The 19,052-nt window shown below is 30.1% G+C and overlaps 1 protein-coding gene across 2 annotated transcripts in view; it reads right to left on the bottom strand.

Annotated features, from left to right (window-relative positions):
* LOC101239940 (E3 ubiquitin-protein ligase HECTD1) overlaps positions 1–19,052 on the bottom strand; it is a 72,311-nt gene that overhangs the window by 11,163 nt on the left and 42,096 nt on the right. For both annotated transcript variants that reach the window (XM_065805991.1, XM_065805992.1), the window contains exons 21-24: positions 11,081–11,265; positions 3,984–4,130; positions 550–2,080; positions 134–236 (exon numbers count right to left, since the gene is read on the bottom strand). In XM_065805991.1, coding sequence (XP_065662063.1) covers positions 134–236; positions 550–2,080; positions 3,984–4,130; positions 11,081–11,265 — 1,966 coding nt within the window. The remainder of the gene's footprint in view (positions 1–133; positions 237–549; positions 2,081–3,983; positions 4,131–11,080; positions 11,266–19,052) is intronic.

Here is a 19,052-nt window from a genome sequence, read left to right as displayed (position 1 = left end):
ATCATAAAGTAGAAAAAGATAAAAAATAGTAAAAATGCAATGCTAAATTAATGAATAAGCCTAAGCAGAGATGACAAAAAACGTAACATTGATATAGAATATCTAATACTTAAATTTAAAAAACCTTGCTTACATTCAATGGCTCATACACCTCATCTTGATCATCCTCATTTTCAATGTCATCTTCATCAAAATCTTCATCTTCCTCATTATCATCATCCACCTCCATACTTTCGCTATTAAAATAACACAATAGTTATTTTTCAATACTGTTGGTTCACTATTGCTTTTATAAATTAAAGGTATTATTAAAGGTTGGTTCACTTTGTTGTTTATTAAAAAAATACATTATTCAATATATAAATGTAGAGTTTTATTATGATTTATAAGTCAATTATAGGTTCATTGAAAAAATACATTTTTCAATAAACCAATATTTGATTTATAGTTCATAATAAAATTCTACATTTAAAAAGAGAAGAAAAGTTTTTTTCCAAAAGATTGAATAAAAAGTAGAAATTTTTATACTACAGTATTTTTAAAACTTACATATCATTTCTTTCTTGTTCATTGCCTTCCTGTTCATCTTTCTTCACATTACTTTGTAGATTTTTACTTTCTATTTTTTTAAGTTTATCAGAGTGTTCTTGCAACATTTCTTCTAAAGTATAAAGCTCATTGTCCTCATCTTCTTGTGTTTTTTCTGAAATTTCTTTAGCTGCGGATTTTGAATTGAGAGCATTTTTTGGTTTTGCTTTTATTTCTAAAACAGTTTTTTTATTTTCATTTTCATTAAGACTTACATTTTCTGGTTCAACTTTTTTGCTCTCTTTAATATCATCAATTTGAAGTTCACTTTCTCGAGTTGTACAATCAGTTGATTGAGTATTGTTCTTATCTTGCCTGTCTTTAGCAATATTGTTCATCAAATCTGCTATCCTATTATTGCTTTCATTTGTTAACTCACCAGACAATAACTTTAAAGCTGACCTTATGGTTTCGTTGTACATCTCATCTGTAAGGCTCTTTTCTGCATCTGTTTGGCGTGGGTTTTTGTTAACAATTTCATCACTTTTTATTTCAGATATAATTTCACTGTCACAGCTATTGTACTCATTCTGATCTTCCACCGCATTTTGATTTTCCTCTTTTTCAAACTCTTCGTCGTCATCATTTTCTGCCTGTTCACCAATTTCTTCATCTTCATCAGTATCAGAATTAACATCATTAGTTTCACTTAAAAGATCCAGAGCACTTGATTCTGGAATATGCTGATTTCCATTTAAAAAATTATTCTCAGCAACAGAAAATGAACCAACAGGCTGTTCATTAACAAACCCATCACCGATACCAGTTTCAGAAGGATCACTTAAGCGCATTGAATCAAAAACATCTGAAATGGATGAAGAGATCTTTTTTATTTGAGCTAGACAATCACTTGAAGAAGAATTGAATTCTTCTTTCAGCACATCTTTTCTTTGTGAAAGTGATTCCTGATTTTCTACTACAGAATCTGCTGCGATAGGATCTGTTATTTTTCCATTAGGAGGAGTATTTGGTGAAGGAGTGTTAACACCAGTATCAGGCAATGAACTTTCCCTGGAACCTTCAGCGGTTGGAGTAGGTCGGCCTTTAGATGAATATAAGTTATTTCGAAAAGGTTTAATAGCTGTTTTAAGCTGATCAACACGCAGACATGCAGCTTCTACTAATGCATTTGCAACAACATCTGAAGAAGATGAATCAAGCAAGTCCTCAACAGCCATTAAAAACTGCAAGTTGGCAATGTCTAGACGAGAACCTACTTGTTTTTGATCTTCATTTCTGTTTGAATTGCTATTTTTTCCAGCTGATTGATTTTCATTCAATGAATGTTTACCAAATGACATTACTACTTGCCGCAAAGCACTATCCAATGTTGTTTGTCTATATTTGTTACTTTCATTTTTATGTCTCTTCTCTGCTTCCAGCATTGCAACTTGTACATGCGGATCAGAAATATCTACAACTTTAACATTAAAATTATTCTCTAAATTTGTTTTAGATGTGAAATTTTCTGCCCAGCAAACATCAACCCAATCTAAAATAAAAACATCTCATGCAAGCATTATAAGAGTAATTAACAAATTCATAAACTATAAGTCTTAACATTACTAGAAAGGGGGTATTCTTGAAAAATGTCAATCTTGAAATGAATTTTTCATATTCAAATTTAGATCAAGGAAACAGTTCAAGTAGATACATGCACCTTTGATATTTTAGATTTAATTTAAATTATCACATTAGGAAATTCTGCCTTATTTTATAGTCTGGCAAATGTGTATGTGTAAATGTGTCCCATTTTAAAAAATAACAATAATTAATGCATAAGGAACTTATTAGTAAATTAATGATTAATCTTAATAAATCTTTTTTTTAATTTGAAAAAAAAACTTTCTACTTGATAATTTAATAAACTAAATTATAAACTAAATTTACCTTCCATTTAAAAAAGTTATTTCAAGTATTTAAGAAATTACCCTCCAGGCTAGCAAATGTTTGAAATTTAGCATGTATATGTTACATCACAATTTTGCCTTGAAAGTTTTAAAATGATTTAATTTGGCTCACTTGATACTTTACAGTCATTAAATCAAAAGTTAATCATAGATTTCTCACAAAGATAAAAAGTTTTAACAAATGCTTCACAGTTCAATCAATCTTTTTAGCATTTTTACATTAATTTATAGTTTGCAATGTAATATATCCAACTTTTTTATTTTGTTGGCCTCTATTTCATGAAACAAATTTGAAAAAGAATTTAGATTTTTCTTTTTGGTATATTTGGCGTTTTGGTGTAGTTTCTAGTATGTACATGGTTTTGAAGACAAAAAATTATTGAAAACCTGGTAAAGTTAACTAGTTTGACTCAATAAAGTCTTGAACATTAAATTTATGTTATCAGTTTGAAAATGTTTACTAATGATTAATTCTAAGAGTTTCAGGGAAGATTTTTTTGCATTAGAATTTTTCCTTGAACTATGCACATAAGTCAATTATTTATGTTTATAAATCCTTTTTGGCTCCTTTAGATTGAAGAGCCCTAAGATAAAACAGATGTTAGCAGGTAAAAGAAAACAAAAATCAAAAATGAATAAATTGAAAACAATGTTAGAAGAAGAATGAAGAGAGACAAGAAAGAGAAAAAGTTTTGTACTCTGGATGGCAGAGCTACAAAAGAGCATAGATAAATGAAACCTTATAAACTTTAAAAACAATAATAACAATAAATTCCAAAAATAAAACAAAAGAATAAATAGTCAAGCAGAAAGATAAACATAACAAAGAAACTGGCATAACAAAGAAACTGGCATAACAATAAAAATAGTGTTAAAAATGAGAGCCTCAAATTAAACATGACAAAACTAAAGAGTGATTTTATACACTACGCCATGAAAAAAGAATAAAATAACATTTGAGGATAAAAAAGAGAAACCACAACCTTAGAAAGTACTACTCACAATGTATCTTAAAAAGGCTTTTTGCAAATTTTGCAAAAATTTTGAGGACAATATGGATGAAAAGTTCACTTTTCGCTTATTATTTTGCTCAGAAAAACTCCAATAATCTGCTAATGAAAAGTGTTATTTCTGTGTCTTTCACTGTACATCACACATAATCTGCTAATGAAAAGTGTTGTTTCTGTGTCTTTCACTGTACATCACACATAATCTGCTAATGAAAAGTGTTGTTTCTGTGTCTTTCACTGTACATCACACATAATCTGCTAATGAAAAGTGTTGTTTCTGTGTCTTTCACTGTACATCACACAACAAGATAATAAAAGGGGTACTAATCATCTTTAAGTGCTTTAGAAAAAGTTTAAGTTTTTTCTTAAGCACTTTAAGTGCTTTAGAAAAAGTTAAATTTTAGCTACTTTTGATATGCGAGAAATTCTTTAACTGTATGTTAATTTTAAAAAAATAACAATTTTGAAAAATTACCAGAATCTTTTTTGTTTGCTTTAGTCTTTAAACAAGAGCGTTGCCTAAGTGACTTCCAATCAGATCTTTCCTTATTCCCAAGTGATGTATTGCGACTTAATGGCAAAGTTCTATTTTTCTTATGAAAATCTTCTCGATGAGATGAAACTAAAATTAAAAACAATAAAAATGTTAATAAAATATAAACATTTAAACAAAACTTATAATGTTTGACAGCTTATAAAGCTTGACAACTTAAGTGCAAGTTGACAAATTGCAAATTGACCTAATTTAAACTGAACTAAATTAAAATGTTTCTGCATAAAAAATTTTAGATTTAGAGTGAACAAATGATCTTAACTGAATTTAGTTTCTTTTTACCCCTTTTTTAGCCTACTCAATTATTAATAACACCTCCCCACAACAGTGTTTATGTTTAAAAAAAATGCATATGGCTGAATTTCACAAAATTTGAAAAGGGTGTCCCAGCAACTAAGAGTGCTTTTTTTTTTCTTTTTTTTTTTAAAATAAATAATTAAATAACTTTAAATTGGATAAAAAAATCTATTTAAATACAAAAAATTTTTTTTAATTTCTTAAAACCAGTAAAATAAAGCTATGAACCGGTATAATAAAACTACGAACAGGCAAAATAAACTAAATAGCGGTATAAGCTAAAAGCCTTTCAAAATTTATATTAAATATTAATATTTTAAACTAATTGTAAATTTATAAAAATTAATTATAATAGATACTTAGTTTAATTATTAGTTCCTTATTATGAAACAATAGATATTATATAATCTATTTATATTATATAAGTTAATTATATTATATAATGAATATATAATTTATAATATTGTATTATATAATAAAAGTTATATTATAAAGTATACTTGTGTATTACACTATATATTTATATTTGTGTGCCACATAATACATTATATACTAAATAACTAAGTGTTATATAAATGCTAATAAGTATAAACTTTATGTATTATAAAAGAATGCTTCTCAATCCAGCTAAAAGTTAAATAAAGAGCATAATTTAGTGTGACATTAAAATTTTGCAGTAACAATATCTAATATCTAAAACAATATCTAAACAAAACTAATATCTCATTCTTCTTTATCACCTGAATCTCCCTATTATCGAACCTCTTACAACTACAGTAAAGCTGACTGGGATTCTTTCCGTGATTTTCTTCGTGATGGCCCTTGGGTAGAAATCTTTCGTCTTCCTGTCGACAAATGTGCTTCTTACATAACTTCGTGGATTCAGGCTGGCATGGAATCTTTTATTCCCTCTCGACGATTCCAAGTCAAGCCTCACTCTCCTCCATGGTTTTCTTCACACTGTGCTGCTGCGATTGCCAATCGAAACCGTTACTTCCATATTTATCAGCAAAACAATTCTCTAGAAAACAGGCGTCTGTTTATTACTGCTAAAAACAATTGTAAAAAGGTTTTGTCTAACGCCAAAACCCGCTATTCTCAGGTTATGAAATCTCGTACCTCATCTCAAAAATTAGGCTCTCGTGACTTCTGGAGAATCTTTAATAATATCAATAATAAGGGCAAATCTATAATTCCACCTCTCTTGTATGGTTCAGACTTTGTCACCTCACCTAAAGACAAAGCTGAATTGTTTGCTAAAAACTTTTCATCAATATCATCTCTTGATTCCACTAGTTGCGTTTTACCTGATATTGCCAACAAAGAGGTTGATCCATGGCTTGACATTCATATCACTCCAGCTTCTGTATCTAAAGTGATTTCCTGCCTAGACTCTTCTACAGCTTGTGGCCCGGACAACATACCTGTTATTGTCTTGCAGAAGTGTTCTCCGGAGCTGTCGTCTGTACTCTCAAAACTATTCAACAAGTGCTTATCAGAGTCTTGCTTTCCAGCCTGCTGGAAAGCGGCATCTGTTATCCCTATCTTCAAAAATTCTGGAGAGCGATCTGATTCGTCTAACTACCGTCCCATAAGTCTTCTTCCTATCATAAGCAAGGTTTTTGAATCTTTAATTAACAAACACTTAATTTCTCATCTTGAATCTAATAACTTACTTTCTGACCATCAATATGGATTTCGATCTTCTCGTTCTACAGCTGATTTGCTAACAGTAATAACTGACAGGTTTTATCGTGCATTAGATGAAGGTGGAGAGGTTAAGGCCATTGCTCTCGACATTTCAAAAGCTTTTGATAAAGTTTGGCATGCTGGTCTTCTTCATAAGCTTTCTTCTTATGGTGTATCCGGCAACATCTTTAAGATCATTGAATCCTTCTTTTCCAATCGTAGCATAAAAGTTGTCCTCGATGGACAACATTCTTTTTCTTATTCAGTAACTTCAGTGGTTCCTCAAGGTTCTATCCTTGGCCCTATACTCTTTTTAATTTACATTAACGATCTTCCAGATATTCTCTCGTCTAAGGTGGCATTGTTTGCTGATGACACTACCATTTATTCTTGTCGTGATAAAAAACCAACACCCTCTGATTGCCTGGAGGGGGCATTTGAGCTTGAAAAGGATCTCACTTCTGCTACAGCATGGGGCTCCCAGTGGCTGGTGAACTTTAATTCAGATAAAACTCAATTTTTTTCAGCCAATCATTATCGCAATAATTTAGATCTTCCTATATTTATGAACGGTGATGTACTCGATGAGTCACCTACTCTTCATCTTCTAGGATTAACTCTTACTTCCAATCTTTCTTGGAAACCATATATCAAATCAGTTGCAAAATTAGCATCTGTTAAGGTTGCATCTCTTTATCGAGCTCGTCACTTTCTTACTTCGGATTCTATTCTCTATCTCTATAAATCTCAAATCCGGCCTTGTATGGAATATTGTTGCCATATCTGGGGCGGATCCTCTAATGATGCCCTTTCTCTTTTAGACAAGGTGCAAAAACGCGTTGTAAACATAGTTGGACCTGCTCTTGCAGCCAACCTCCAACCATTATCACATCGTCATAATGTTGCTTCTCTTTCTCTTTTCTACAAATACTATAATGGGCACTGCTCTAGAGAGCTAGCGTCTCTTGTGCCATCTACTATAATTCATTCTCGTGTTACTCGCCATTTAATTAATTGTCATCTTTTTTCTGTGACTGTTCCTAAGTGCTCCAAAAACGCTTATTCGTCTAGTTTTTTTCCTCAAACATCAGCTCTTTGGAATTCGCTTCCTTCATCTTGCTTTCCTGACTCATATAATTTGCAATCTTTTAAGTCGTCTGTCAATCGTTATCTTGCTCTACAATCTTCATATTTTCTCTTTCAGTAACTTCCAACTTTAATTAGTGGCTGCTTGCAGCCTTGTTGGAAGGGAAGATGTTTAAAAAAACAAAACAAAAAACAAAACAAAAACACACACACTTTGATGCTTTCATAAATGTATATGGAATCAAAAAGCAGAAAGAACACTTTTAGTAACAGCTTTGAAACTTATGAAAACATTAGTTTTACCAAATTATAACAATCTGTGCTTTTGCTAATGGAATATGCAATACTTGCAATAGTATCGCATATTCCATTATTACTACATATTAAATAGTAATAATGGAACATCATTACTTTTAAATATCATTACTACATAGAAAGCTCTATGAAGCAACTACTCCTGTTCTCTTCAAATATATCCACTTGCAGTTTCAGGAGTAGTTCTCTACATCCAGAGGTAAGAATATCTGTGATAGCAATATCTGCAAAGTAGAAAAAACCAATGAAGAAAAAAAGTACTAAACATGAAGAAAGACAAAGAGTTCTAGAGAAACTGCCGAAAAAAATATAAATATATATAATCAGTGCTTTTAATCCATCACTTTATTAGGAGGTCACTCGTACAAAGGTTTTTGGTTCAAAAACCTTTTTCAGATGACTGAAAACTCCCTGAACTAAGGAGCAGGAGAAAAATTAGGAATACTTTTCAGCTGTAGACCTTGATTTCTATAAATTAGAAACTTGGATTTTTATTATGCAGCCTGCTGTTCTCGTAAAAGATGCAGAGAAATTCAAGTGGATAACAAACATAGGAAATGCCTGTTGATTAGGTATTATTCTTAGTATTAACCTTACATATTCAGGAGAATTTTGACAACAGTGTTATATTTTTCAAAGGTATTGACCTTAGAAACATGCAGTTTGTCAGACAAAAACTTCACGGTGGAGAGTTTGAATGAAACCAGTGTAAGAGATTGATTAAATTAACAAACAAGCTTAAAGATGCTCTTTCTAAAGATCTGATTAGATTTTGTGACGCCTTAGATGCATTTGATAAAGGGGCTTACTCATGCTTTAATAAGATACTCAGTGGATTTGGAAATTAAGATATGGATTCGGAAAAAGCGATAGTTAACTTTCTTTATTTTTTCATTGCTCTAGATATAAAAACAAAGAGTAACAAGATGCATATATTATTTTGCAATGTAAAGGAGTTCTGTAGAAAGCATGGCTATGGACTGAGAACTTACAGTGAACAGACAGAAACAATTCACTCAAGATTCGGTGAGTTTTTCAAATATAAACTGAAAATCATTTCCATAAAGAAACATCCAAAAAGGATCTATTGTGTGTTGTTCTTTCATACAACATTAAGAACTTGAGGCTTTATTATGTTCAGCTTTTATCTCTTAGCTAAAAACTATACTTTTATTGATTTTGATAAAATATAAATGTTATTTTAAATAATGATATTTATTCAGGGGTTAATTTATTAGCTGCGAGTTTATACCTTAAAACTTTTGAAAGTATCAATATGCAAATTATTCTACTGTATATAAAAAAGCCTTTTTTGAGTAATAAATAAAACAGAGTCAGAAAGAACCCAAAATCTTTAGGTATGCTAAGGATAGGACAGCATAAAAAATTCTTGCAATATAACTTTCTTACAAATGATACAAATTTACAAATACATCACAGTAAAGTTACTAATGTAATAATAACATCACAGTAAATTTACAAAACAAAATTACAACAGTTGTTATAATCTTTTTGAGAGAAAATTAATGTGAAAATATAAGAATGTAGTGAAGCATTTATATGATGAAGTTTTATATAGTAGACAAGTGTTATTAATATAAAGTCAAATATAAAAATAATAATATATTAATATAAAAATAATAATTATAAAAAATATCAATAAAAACAAAATTAAATTAAAAGGTAATATAACATTTTGCACTTTTTGCAATATTTGCGTCAAATATTGCAAAAAGTGCAAGTTCAAACCCAAAATGCTTATCTGTCGAGCTACCTAAGGCAAAGGTATTTTCAAACCATTTTTTCTTCTCAGCAGCCATCTACAAAATGGACTGTATCAAGCAAAGATTAGTGCTGTTCATCAATGCTCATCCTGCTGATGGCAATTATGTATTTTAGCTGGACCTAGCCTAATCTCATTATGCCAAAACCGTGACCAATAATTGCTGTGAACAACAAAACTGAGTTAAAAATTGACCTTGATATGATATTTTCATATTTTCAGTAAAAAAAAAATCATTTGGATATATCCCAAGAAACAAACTAGTTAAAAATAAACATAATTAAACTTAAAAAAAAAAGAAACATTATTTAATAAAATTTTTTATTTAATCTTTACCTTAAAAACTGAGGAAGTAATTGTTTTTGAAAATCAGTCTGCATTTTTACCACTTGTTGTGGTATGGTATATTAAAAAAATACAATCATATCTTATCAAAAATGCATCGTTTTGATTAGTTAGGCATGTTTGTCTAATGTAGTTTTACTAGGAAAATGTAATATAAAGTTTTTTTAAAACATAATAAACTTTAAAAACTATTTAATTGTTCTACTCCTTTTTTTTTTCAGTTTTTGATCAAGTTTTGTTTCAAATTTAGCTTTTCCATCATGTTCATGCATACATACACAGTGAGGAACCCAGAGTTTATTTGGGGATACCACTTTTTTTTTCAGCAACGTTGGGTGGGTGTGATATTCTTGAGATTACTGCCCACCTTCTTCTTCCCTAGTTAAAACCGGTGCCGCAACGATGCTTTTTAATCATTATTTTAATCATTTGAGTTTATCTTAATCATTATTTTAATCATTTGTGTTTATCTTGTTTAGTTTTATCTGAAGATAAGGTATTGATTTAAAGGCATTTCTTTGAATACATGAATTTACCAGTGGGCGTAACCATGTAACTTTAGTTATGATAAGAAAACTATTTTACTTAAGAATTTAACCACACTATTTGCAAATAATTATTGAAAATTGGGTAAAGTATTTCAAACATTTACTAACTATATTTGATTAAATTTAATATTATTAGTTATTAATGTTTTAATACATTACATAATATATTTACATATATTAAATTGGGTAATATTTGTAAAATTAACAATATAGTTTTACATCTTGTATTCAAATAACTACTTGAATAAAAAACATTTAATAAACGTGTTTACTATTATTTTAATTCTAATTTTGATTTAAATATTAGCAAATCTGTTCATTTAATTTTTAATAAAGATTAGTAATTTTTAAAGTAATTTTATGGCATCTTTTAAATTAAAGATAATTAAAGAGATAATTAAGGTAAACGTAATTTAAAAAGTGATATTTTTTTGATTAAAAAACATTAATTTTAAAAAATATAATTTATTTTTTTATACATTAGGTAAAACTAAAAAAATGTATGTTGAATAAATAAGTTATATTTACTATGTATTTTTTACTATGGATTTTAATATGGATTAATATTTACTATAGATTTTTTCAAACATTAAAGACATTGAAGTTTAAAAATAACTAGATCTTAATAAGTTATTGTAATTGTTATTATAAGTCAAAAAGAATATGGAAAAGAAACAAAACTTTCTGAAAAAGTTAACTTTTGGTTTTTCTCACATAAACTAAAATAGAAAACTAATGATCAAAAATTCATTCAAAAAAATAAATTCGCATAATAGTTATAAAGACTAAAATTTTTTACTTTTGTTCATTTATTTAAAAAAGCAGTTCACTCTTAAATGCCAAAAAACTAAAGTTAATTTTACTATAAATGGATATTTTAAAATTGTTCTATCTTTCGAAAAGCAAACATTTTATACATTTCATTGTTATAAAATTTTGTAACAAGTTTTTTCTACCATTAATGTCATGTAATTGCTCCAGCACACCAGTAACTTTTCCATAAAGTTCAAAACCAGACACCGACAAGTAATGTGTCTGTCCACTAGCATTTGGTCCGTTTTGTTGTAGACGTACAAAATGCCAACCTTGTGTTTCATTCAATGCTGAATCTGGCATATTAAGTGGCCATGTTGTTGTTGAACTAAAAAATATATATTTAATATACAAAATATAAAGCATACAGCTATTACTGTTAATAATAGTATTCTTGCATAACACTATGTAACAAATTTAAATTTTTTTGTCCTTGAGTTCCAAGTGTAATTTCATAATTTGTTTTAGCAAAACAAATAAATAAATAACTGTCATTCCACATTGTGTGAGATAAAGGGTCTTTCATAACTACTTACCCAGGTATGGGGGAGCTGGATTACTCAGAAACGTATGATTATGTACAAAGTGTTAAAGACAGGTGGAGGAGGTGTTAAAGACAGCGAGTATGTACTTGGTTTAACTATCTCTCATTTTCTATCCTTCCTAAAACTGGATTTTTTGTTTTAACAAAAGCATTGAACTTCACAAGTTTAAAAAATCAATATTATGTTATGTACAGAAATGGTACATTATCCAACTTTTGCATGCAAAACTTTAAAAACTAATGTTTTGAATGCGTGTGTATGCAGAAGTGTGCGCGTGTGAAGGGGAAGGGGGATCGCCATGGAAAGCATACAAGTGCGTACAAAGAGAAAGGGGTCCTAAATCAGTAGTTTTACGGCGTCCAAAATTTTCCAAAATATTCAAGAAATTTCAAGAAACTACTTTTAAGAAACTTCCAGAGCCTTATAGAGCATTTTTGTAGTGTTTTAAAGTATCCACACATACCTTATACTTCGTATTAAATTTTGGAAAAAACTTCCTTGCATTTAAATTAAAATAATTAGTGTCCTATGTTACAGATGTCCTATGTTACAGGGGACAAAAAACACCTATAAAGTTTGCCAACCCATGAATTTGGTGACAATCATTGAACAGCTCATATAACTGCTACATTATCAATCCCACAAAATGTCTTTCTGGCATAAATGCACCTTAAATTATTTATACAGACAATCATTTGTCCATTGGCTTAGTAAAGCATAGCCGCTAACTGCCTGTTCCAACTGCCCTTTAAAGGGATAGGGATTTCCAGAAAAAAGCCACAAGTCCAATTACAAGGAAGATACTACAGTTAAAGAACAGTTTAAAATTGAAAGAACTTTTATCAAAGCTCAAACAATTTGTTGGATAAAAATACACAAGTCATAGATCAGAGAAAGCATCACCAAACATTTTCAAATATTTTTAGAAAGATGGGTTGTTTTGCTGAAACAATGTTGCTGGTCTTTTTAAGGCTATTGGCATCAAATGTAACCAAAATAAACGGCACTTTATGAACTGTCTAAAAATAATAGTCAGTTCATCTCACAGCACATCAAGTAAGGCCTCATCAAACAATTTGTAACTAATTTTTACAAAAAGTTGACACCTTTTTAGTACCTCCAAGATCTTTTTAGTACCTCCAAGATCTTTTTAGTACCTCCAAGATCTTTTTAGTACCTCCAAGGTCTTTTTAGTACCTCTGAGATCTTTTTAGTAACTCCGAGATCTTTTTAGTACCTCCAAGAATTCCTAAAGTTATTTAAAGTTAAGATTAGAGTTTGTATCTTCGTTGCCATTTCTGAAGCTTTCTTTTACAGTCTTTGTATATATAATATGCAATTGTTGTTTCAGATCAAATAACCCAAAATATGAAACTTTTCTTGTTACATATCATCAAATACGTGCCTAATGTAGTTATTTCTCCACAGTCTTTGGGCATAAGGAATTGAAATATAACACTTTAAATCCAAGAACAAAAATTGTGTTAGATAGTGTAATTGTCAAACTAATGTTAGATGTAACAAAAAAAAAAAAAAAAGATTTGAAAATAATATTTAAAATATAATAATTTGTGGAGTGGATTTACAAATACAAAAAATTTACAAAGCTTTTAAAAATAATTTTGGAAAAAAATTAATAACCTCAAAGTAAAAACATGTTTTGTTTAAAAAAAATACTTTAAAATAAATACAAAGCTACAATCTTTTTAAAAATGATAACATAAAATAGATTAAAACATAACTTTTTGAATTCTGTAGTATTATTTTTTACTGTAGAAACTGATCAAACAATCAGTTTCTACAATTTAACTTAATATTACATAACATAACCATTCAATTTATTAATTTCTTTTAAATATTAGACAGCTTTTTAAATTACTTAAAAAAATTGAATTTTTATTTTAAGTAAAATTTGTTAATCAAAAGATTTAATTTTTGCTTTGCTATAAGGAATAAGAGAGAACTTTTCAAAATATTAAATATATATATATATATATATATATATATATATATATATATATATATATATATATATATATATATATATATATATATATATATATATATATATATTAGAGGTGGGTCGATTCTGATTCCACCGATTCTCAAGGAATGGAAAGATCGCAATTCTCCTCCTTTTTAAAGAAATAAACAATTCTGATTCTTTTAAAATTTTTATTTTTGCGCTTTAACGACTTTATTTCTTTTATAAATACTCTCTTGAGCAGTGACTAACAAAGTATATTGTTTTTTCAACACTTTATCTTATATTCATTTTACATTAAAACTTCCCTTAATCATTTACCATCAATGTTAAGTAGTTTGGTTAAGAAGTTAAGTAACTTTGAACAAAAACCTTAACAAAATTAAGTGTTGTATTTACACAAAATACAAATATAAAAATACCTGTCACAAAATTTATTGATATTTTAACCTCAAAATGTGCGTTAACACCCATAATAAATATTTTTTGTATTTGCTTTTAAAATTATTATTAATGCTATTATAATAATAATTGTCATTGTTTTCATTATTATTGTTGTAATAATTATTTTATAGTTAAAAATGTTATTTTTATTTCAGAATATATTCATATATTTATTGATAAATAACGATGTTGAAACAAAAGAAAAGCAAAGTTATTTTATTATCAAAGTATTTTACAATCAAAGTAAATGACACTAACTATGCAACTTTTGCAAAACAGTCATCCAGAGGTGGTGGTAGAATATCCAGAGGCAGTGGCAGAACTTCTCAGTCATACACAACATTGAAAATGCTAAAGCATTTAAAAGCTTTTCATAAATCTGATATGGAAAATAAGAAACAAGATGTGATGATAGTGTTGTCGACTCTAATGTATGCGAAGATAGTTCTAATGCAGGCTCATCTTATAGGTCTAGTTCTAACTGTACTTTCTAAAGTCTTATGACCTCGCCTAAGGAACCTCCATTTACTGCACTCGCATCCATATTTACAAGTTCAATGCTTAGGTCTGAAGATGAGGAAACCAACACAAGAAGATCTTTTCAGCACTCATTTCTGGAAAAATTAGGCCTAGATCTTTATCTTATAATCAACTGACAAAACACCAAGTGTTTGCAAAGACCAGGCCCCTTACATCTACAGAATCATGGACAATAAAAATTACAAGGCTTAATACTGGAATGATATGCACTGATAACCAACCTGTTAATAATGTAGAGAACCCTGGTTTCAAAAAGTTACTTCAGTTTTTGGAGCCAAGGTATACAATACCAAACATAAAATATTTCTTGTCTATTGAAATTCCCAATATTTATCAGAAAGTAACATAAAATTTGTTTCTTGGCAATGAAAGTTAATCATGTTAGTATAACTACTGACATGTGGAGCTTCACAGATAATGTTGACTACATGAGTCTAACAGCACACTTCCTCATGGTGATTTGAAACAAATTCACTATTGTCTGGACTGAGTGCCTTACCCACACAAGTCTCAAAATGCAGCCAATCTTGCAAAATTTATGAATGAATCTCTTGAGTCTTGGGGACTACTTGAGAAATTAATTTCTGTGCTAAATATTTTTGAAGACATAACGCATCAAATGTGACCACGTCAGAAGTTATCCCAATAATAAATGCAACTAATATGTCAACAATCAACATCAAGGACTATAGAAGTTTCAAAGAAGCACTGTGTGAATCTTTGTATCGATCTTATAAGAACTGGGAGATATTATAACCCATATAAGCATTTGCAATAATACTAAATCCCAGATTTAAAAACAAGATTTTGAGGAGCAAGACAAGAGCTCAGCAAGCTGTTACCTTATTAATTGACAAGTTAAACAACTTGGACATAGATGAGGATCTTGAATTAACAGTTGCTGAAAATCAAAAATGTAACACACCTGCTCTAAGTGCTGTCTGGTAATTATATAAACAACTGATCAGCACAAATTCTGCAGTAAGTATTGTAATGCCTTCTGTATTTTTATTGTACTTTAAATATAGTAGGGGTATGAACCAAACATCTTTTATTACTTTAAATTTACACTCCGCACTGCACAATGGGAGAGGAAGTAGCAGAGTCCTTAAAATAACCTCTACTCTCAAGTCACAAAAGTGTATTAATAAGTTCTATACAACTTGCATTCTGGGTACCACTATTACATTATTTATTAAGTTATTAACCACCTGTACCTATAGAATCATTGGCAGTTTTTTCACTAAGAAAGTCTGTATAAGTACTAAATTAACAATGCATTTTTAATTACCACATATTTAATAACCATTAAGAATTGGAATTTACAATTTTGGAATCGCCAAATCTCTAATATATGCATTTATATTTCTAAAAATATGTATATATATATATATATAATGTTAATTCACCTACCCAAGGCCAAGAAGGCCACTACAGACAAGGGGGCTACTTAATTGCGGTTATAACCCTCTTTCAACACTATAACTCCAAAATACAAACCTTGATGAACAAGGCTGCTGTACAGAGAATTAAGTTGAGCGCGGTACTATCAGGGACTTGGTGGGGATCAAACTTGGAACCTCTAGCTTACGAAGTGAGTGCCCTACCACAACACCACTACCACATATATATATATATATATATATATATATATATATATATATATATATATATATATATATATATATTTATATATATATATATATATATATATATATATATATATATATATATATATATATATATATATATATATATATATATATATATTAGGGATATGACTTTTTTGCAACCTACTAGGCCTGTATCGTAATTCAATGAACTTTTATGTAAAAAGAACGAATAGATGTTTCATTTTGACATATTTTGAAAAAAGGTCACCCCAAAACCAAAAAATCGAATTTTCAATAGGTACACTTTTGTACAGTAAATGAATATTAAAGGCTGAAGATGTTGTAAGAGTCATACTCCTGTTGTTATTTTATTTATTTATGCAACATGTACTGTGATATAACAAAAAACATTATGTGATATATAATTATACAAGTATTACAAAATTAACAGTATCAAAGCGTCTAGTACAACAATATACATAACTGTCTGTGTCTATAGGCCTACTGTGTTTAGTACATGGGTCACATGATGCTCACGTCTCATAAAGAGTCTAGCGCTTATTACTTAGAATGAATCGAAGTTGCAGTTTGTCTTTCTTTCTGCAGGAAGCATACAGGTCTTGCATCACCTTGATTGCACGTTCAGCTATCTGATTACTTCGTGGTATGTCGATGACGGATGGCTCTTTCTTCCAGTGATTTTTGAATGACTGCAATGCCTTTTTGTAAGGCTTCAATACATCAGATAAATTCTTGAAGTCATTGTCATTGTACTTTTGACTACTAAACCAATGTTCTGCCCACTCATATGAAATGAACCTGCAAACCTTCTCCAAATTCTTTCTCGCTTCAGGCATAAGAATGAACGCCAGAATGGCAAGAATGGCTCTTGAGTTCCATCTGGCATTGCTCATATTAGGAATGTTCTGAAAGTGAATCAGAGGGAAGTTTCTTTGTTCTTCATAGAACCTAAACACTCTTGTTAAATGGTACAAAAACTTCATATCGTCTCTCCACCCTGATTTATCAAGAATTTCTACAGTTCCATTCACAAACTTATCCTTCAGTTCATCATACTTATTCAACAGTTCAGACACAAATGGGTATTCAATGTTTGGAGATTTGGTATCACCCCCAAGTTCTTCGTCCATCACCAGACGGAGAATCCTGTCTAGTACGTGATGCTGACAACCGATAAATTGTGGTATTGTGACACCCTTTAACTTAAACATACGTTGCAACTTCACAGCAACTCCATTTCTCTTCCCAGTATTGACGTTTGTTGTATCAGTAATGATTATCTTAATTGAATTCCACAAATTGTATTCATCAATAAGTTTGGCAATTTTTTCAGCAACAGTTTCAGCTTTGCCATCTTTTAAACGCAGTGCATCAAGTTTCACGTCAGTTCTTTCATTCTGAAGTACAACTACCTGATATTCCTTATCATCTATTCGTTTGCCGTCAAAGTGTAAGGACCACTGTTCCATTTTAAGTTGTTGTATCATTTCTTTTTTTAATTTACCTGCCTCTTTGAATATGGACTTGTAAATTGCTGATTGACTTGGAGTTGGAATATCAATACCTTGTTGTGATAATACATTGCATATTTTAGCAGCTTTCTTTGTGGAAACTCCACTTGATGTAACCATACTTACAGCAAATTTACTTTTGTAGTGCTTTCTAGTTTTTTTCTGAGTGTCCTCATCATCGTCTTTATCACCGTCGTCGTCTTCATCATCTTCACTCTTACTTTTGCAGTTTTCAGATTCAGTACCACTGTCTGTGGTAGACAGGACTTGTGATGTGGAAGGTATTGCTGTTCCAGACTGGACTTTCCTTCTCTTGGAAGGGTGAATGGTTTCTTTACTTGCCACTTGTCCTGTTGAGTACCCCACCTGTCCTTTACTTTCTTTTTGTAGGTGGTATAGACGTTTATCTTCCGAGGATAACCACTGGCCATTCACTTTCGTGATGTCAAATAATGCATTGAGAACATCATATTTTCCACGCTTGACACATTCATCATAGACCTTCAGCACCTTCATAAGCTTTGCTCTTATCACTTGATCAGACACACGTGGAAAATTCAGTTTATTGTCCCACAATTTTGTAATTTCCTTAGAAATTTGGTCTATTCGTTCTTTTCTTCCTTTAACATATGCTCCGAGAAACTGGTATCTTCCTACGATCTGCAATTGAAGTGGTATTCTGGATTTTTCATCGAGTGAATGTTCTTCTACAGCCACGCTTCCTCTTCTTCTGTGTGACTCTTGAAATCTCACCAAATTTTTAGTCCAAGTCTTCTTGTTCTTTGTTACTGTGGTATGACTTTTCTTGTGAGACATCATATAATATTGTTACGACTTTACGGATAGCTGAGCGTAAATATCCGTTTAATAAAGTCGTTTAATTAATAAAATACTTTAACTGTATAGTAATCAGATTATAGTTCGATAATCCAGTCAATGTTGATAACAGTTCGATAATCCAGTCCGTATCCTAACGATAATGCTACAACTACTTATACTTCGTACACTTACAGCGTCTTTAGTTCGCTACAGTAGTTCCTTATTAGCTCAGTTACACGCAGAGTACTTCATAGAACTATTCACATTATCAACACTGAGCTCTGACAGCAGCTCGCTTATATAATTATTTAGAGCTTCCAGAATGTTCTACTAAGTTCTATAATCTTCTACAGTCTGTTACTGTCGTCTATATCACCGTGGTAACACAATGACGTCATCACATAACAATTCCAAGTATTTGCCGGCACACGGCCGTTTCGTTGCCATGGTAACGTGTGGCGTTATATTTATAAATTCATAACAAAATAATGAAATAAATAGAATTAAGCTGAGAATTAAGCTTAAGATTAAAACATCGGTCAAAAATGAATGTATAAAAATGGTAAATCAAATTTTTATTTTGGGGGTGACCTTTTTTTGTTGCAGAAAGCTATTTGGGCCTTTTTTCATGATTTTAG

This window comes from Hydra vulgaris, chromosome 09 (assembly GCF_038396675.1).
Source record: "Hydra vulgaris chromosome 09, alternate assembly HydraT2T_AEP".
Lineage (NCBI taxonomy): Eukaryota > Metazoa > Cnidaria > Hydrozoa > Anthoathecata > Hydridae > Hydra > Hydra vulgaris.
The sequence above is the reverse complement of the archived record's forward strand: the minus strand, read 5'-3'. Positions and strand labels throughout refer to the sequence as shown.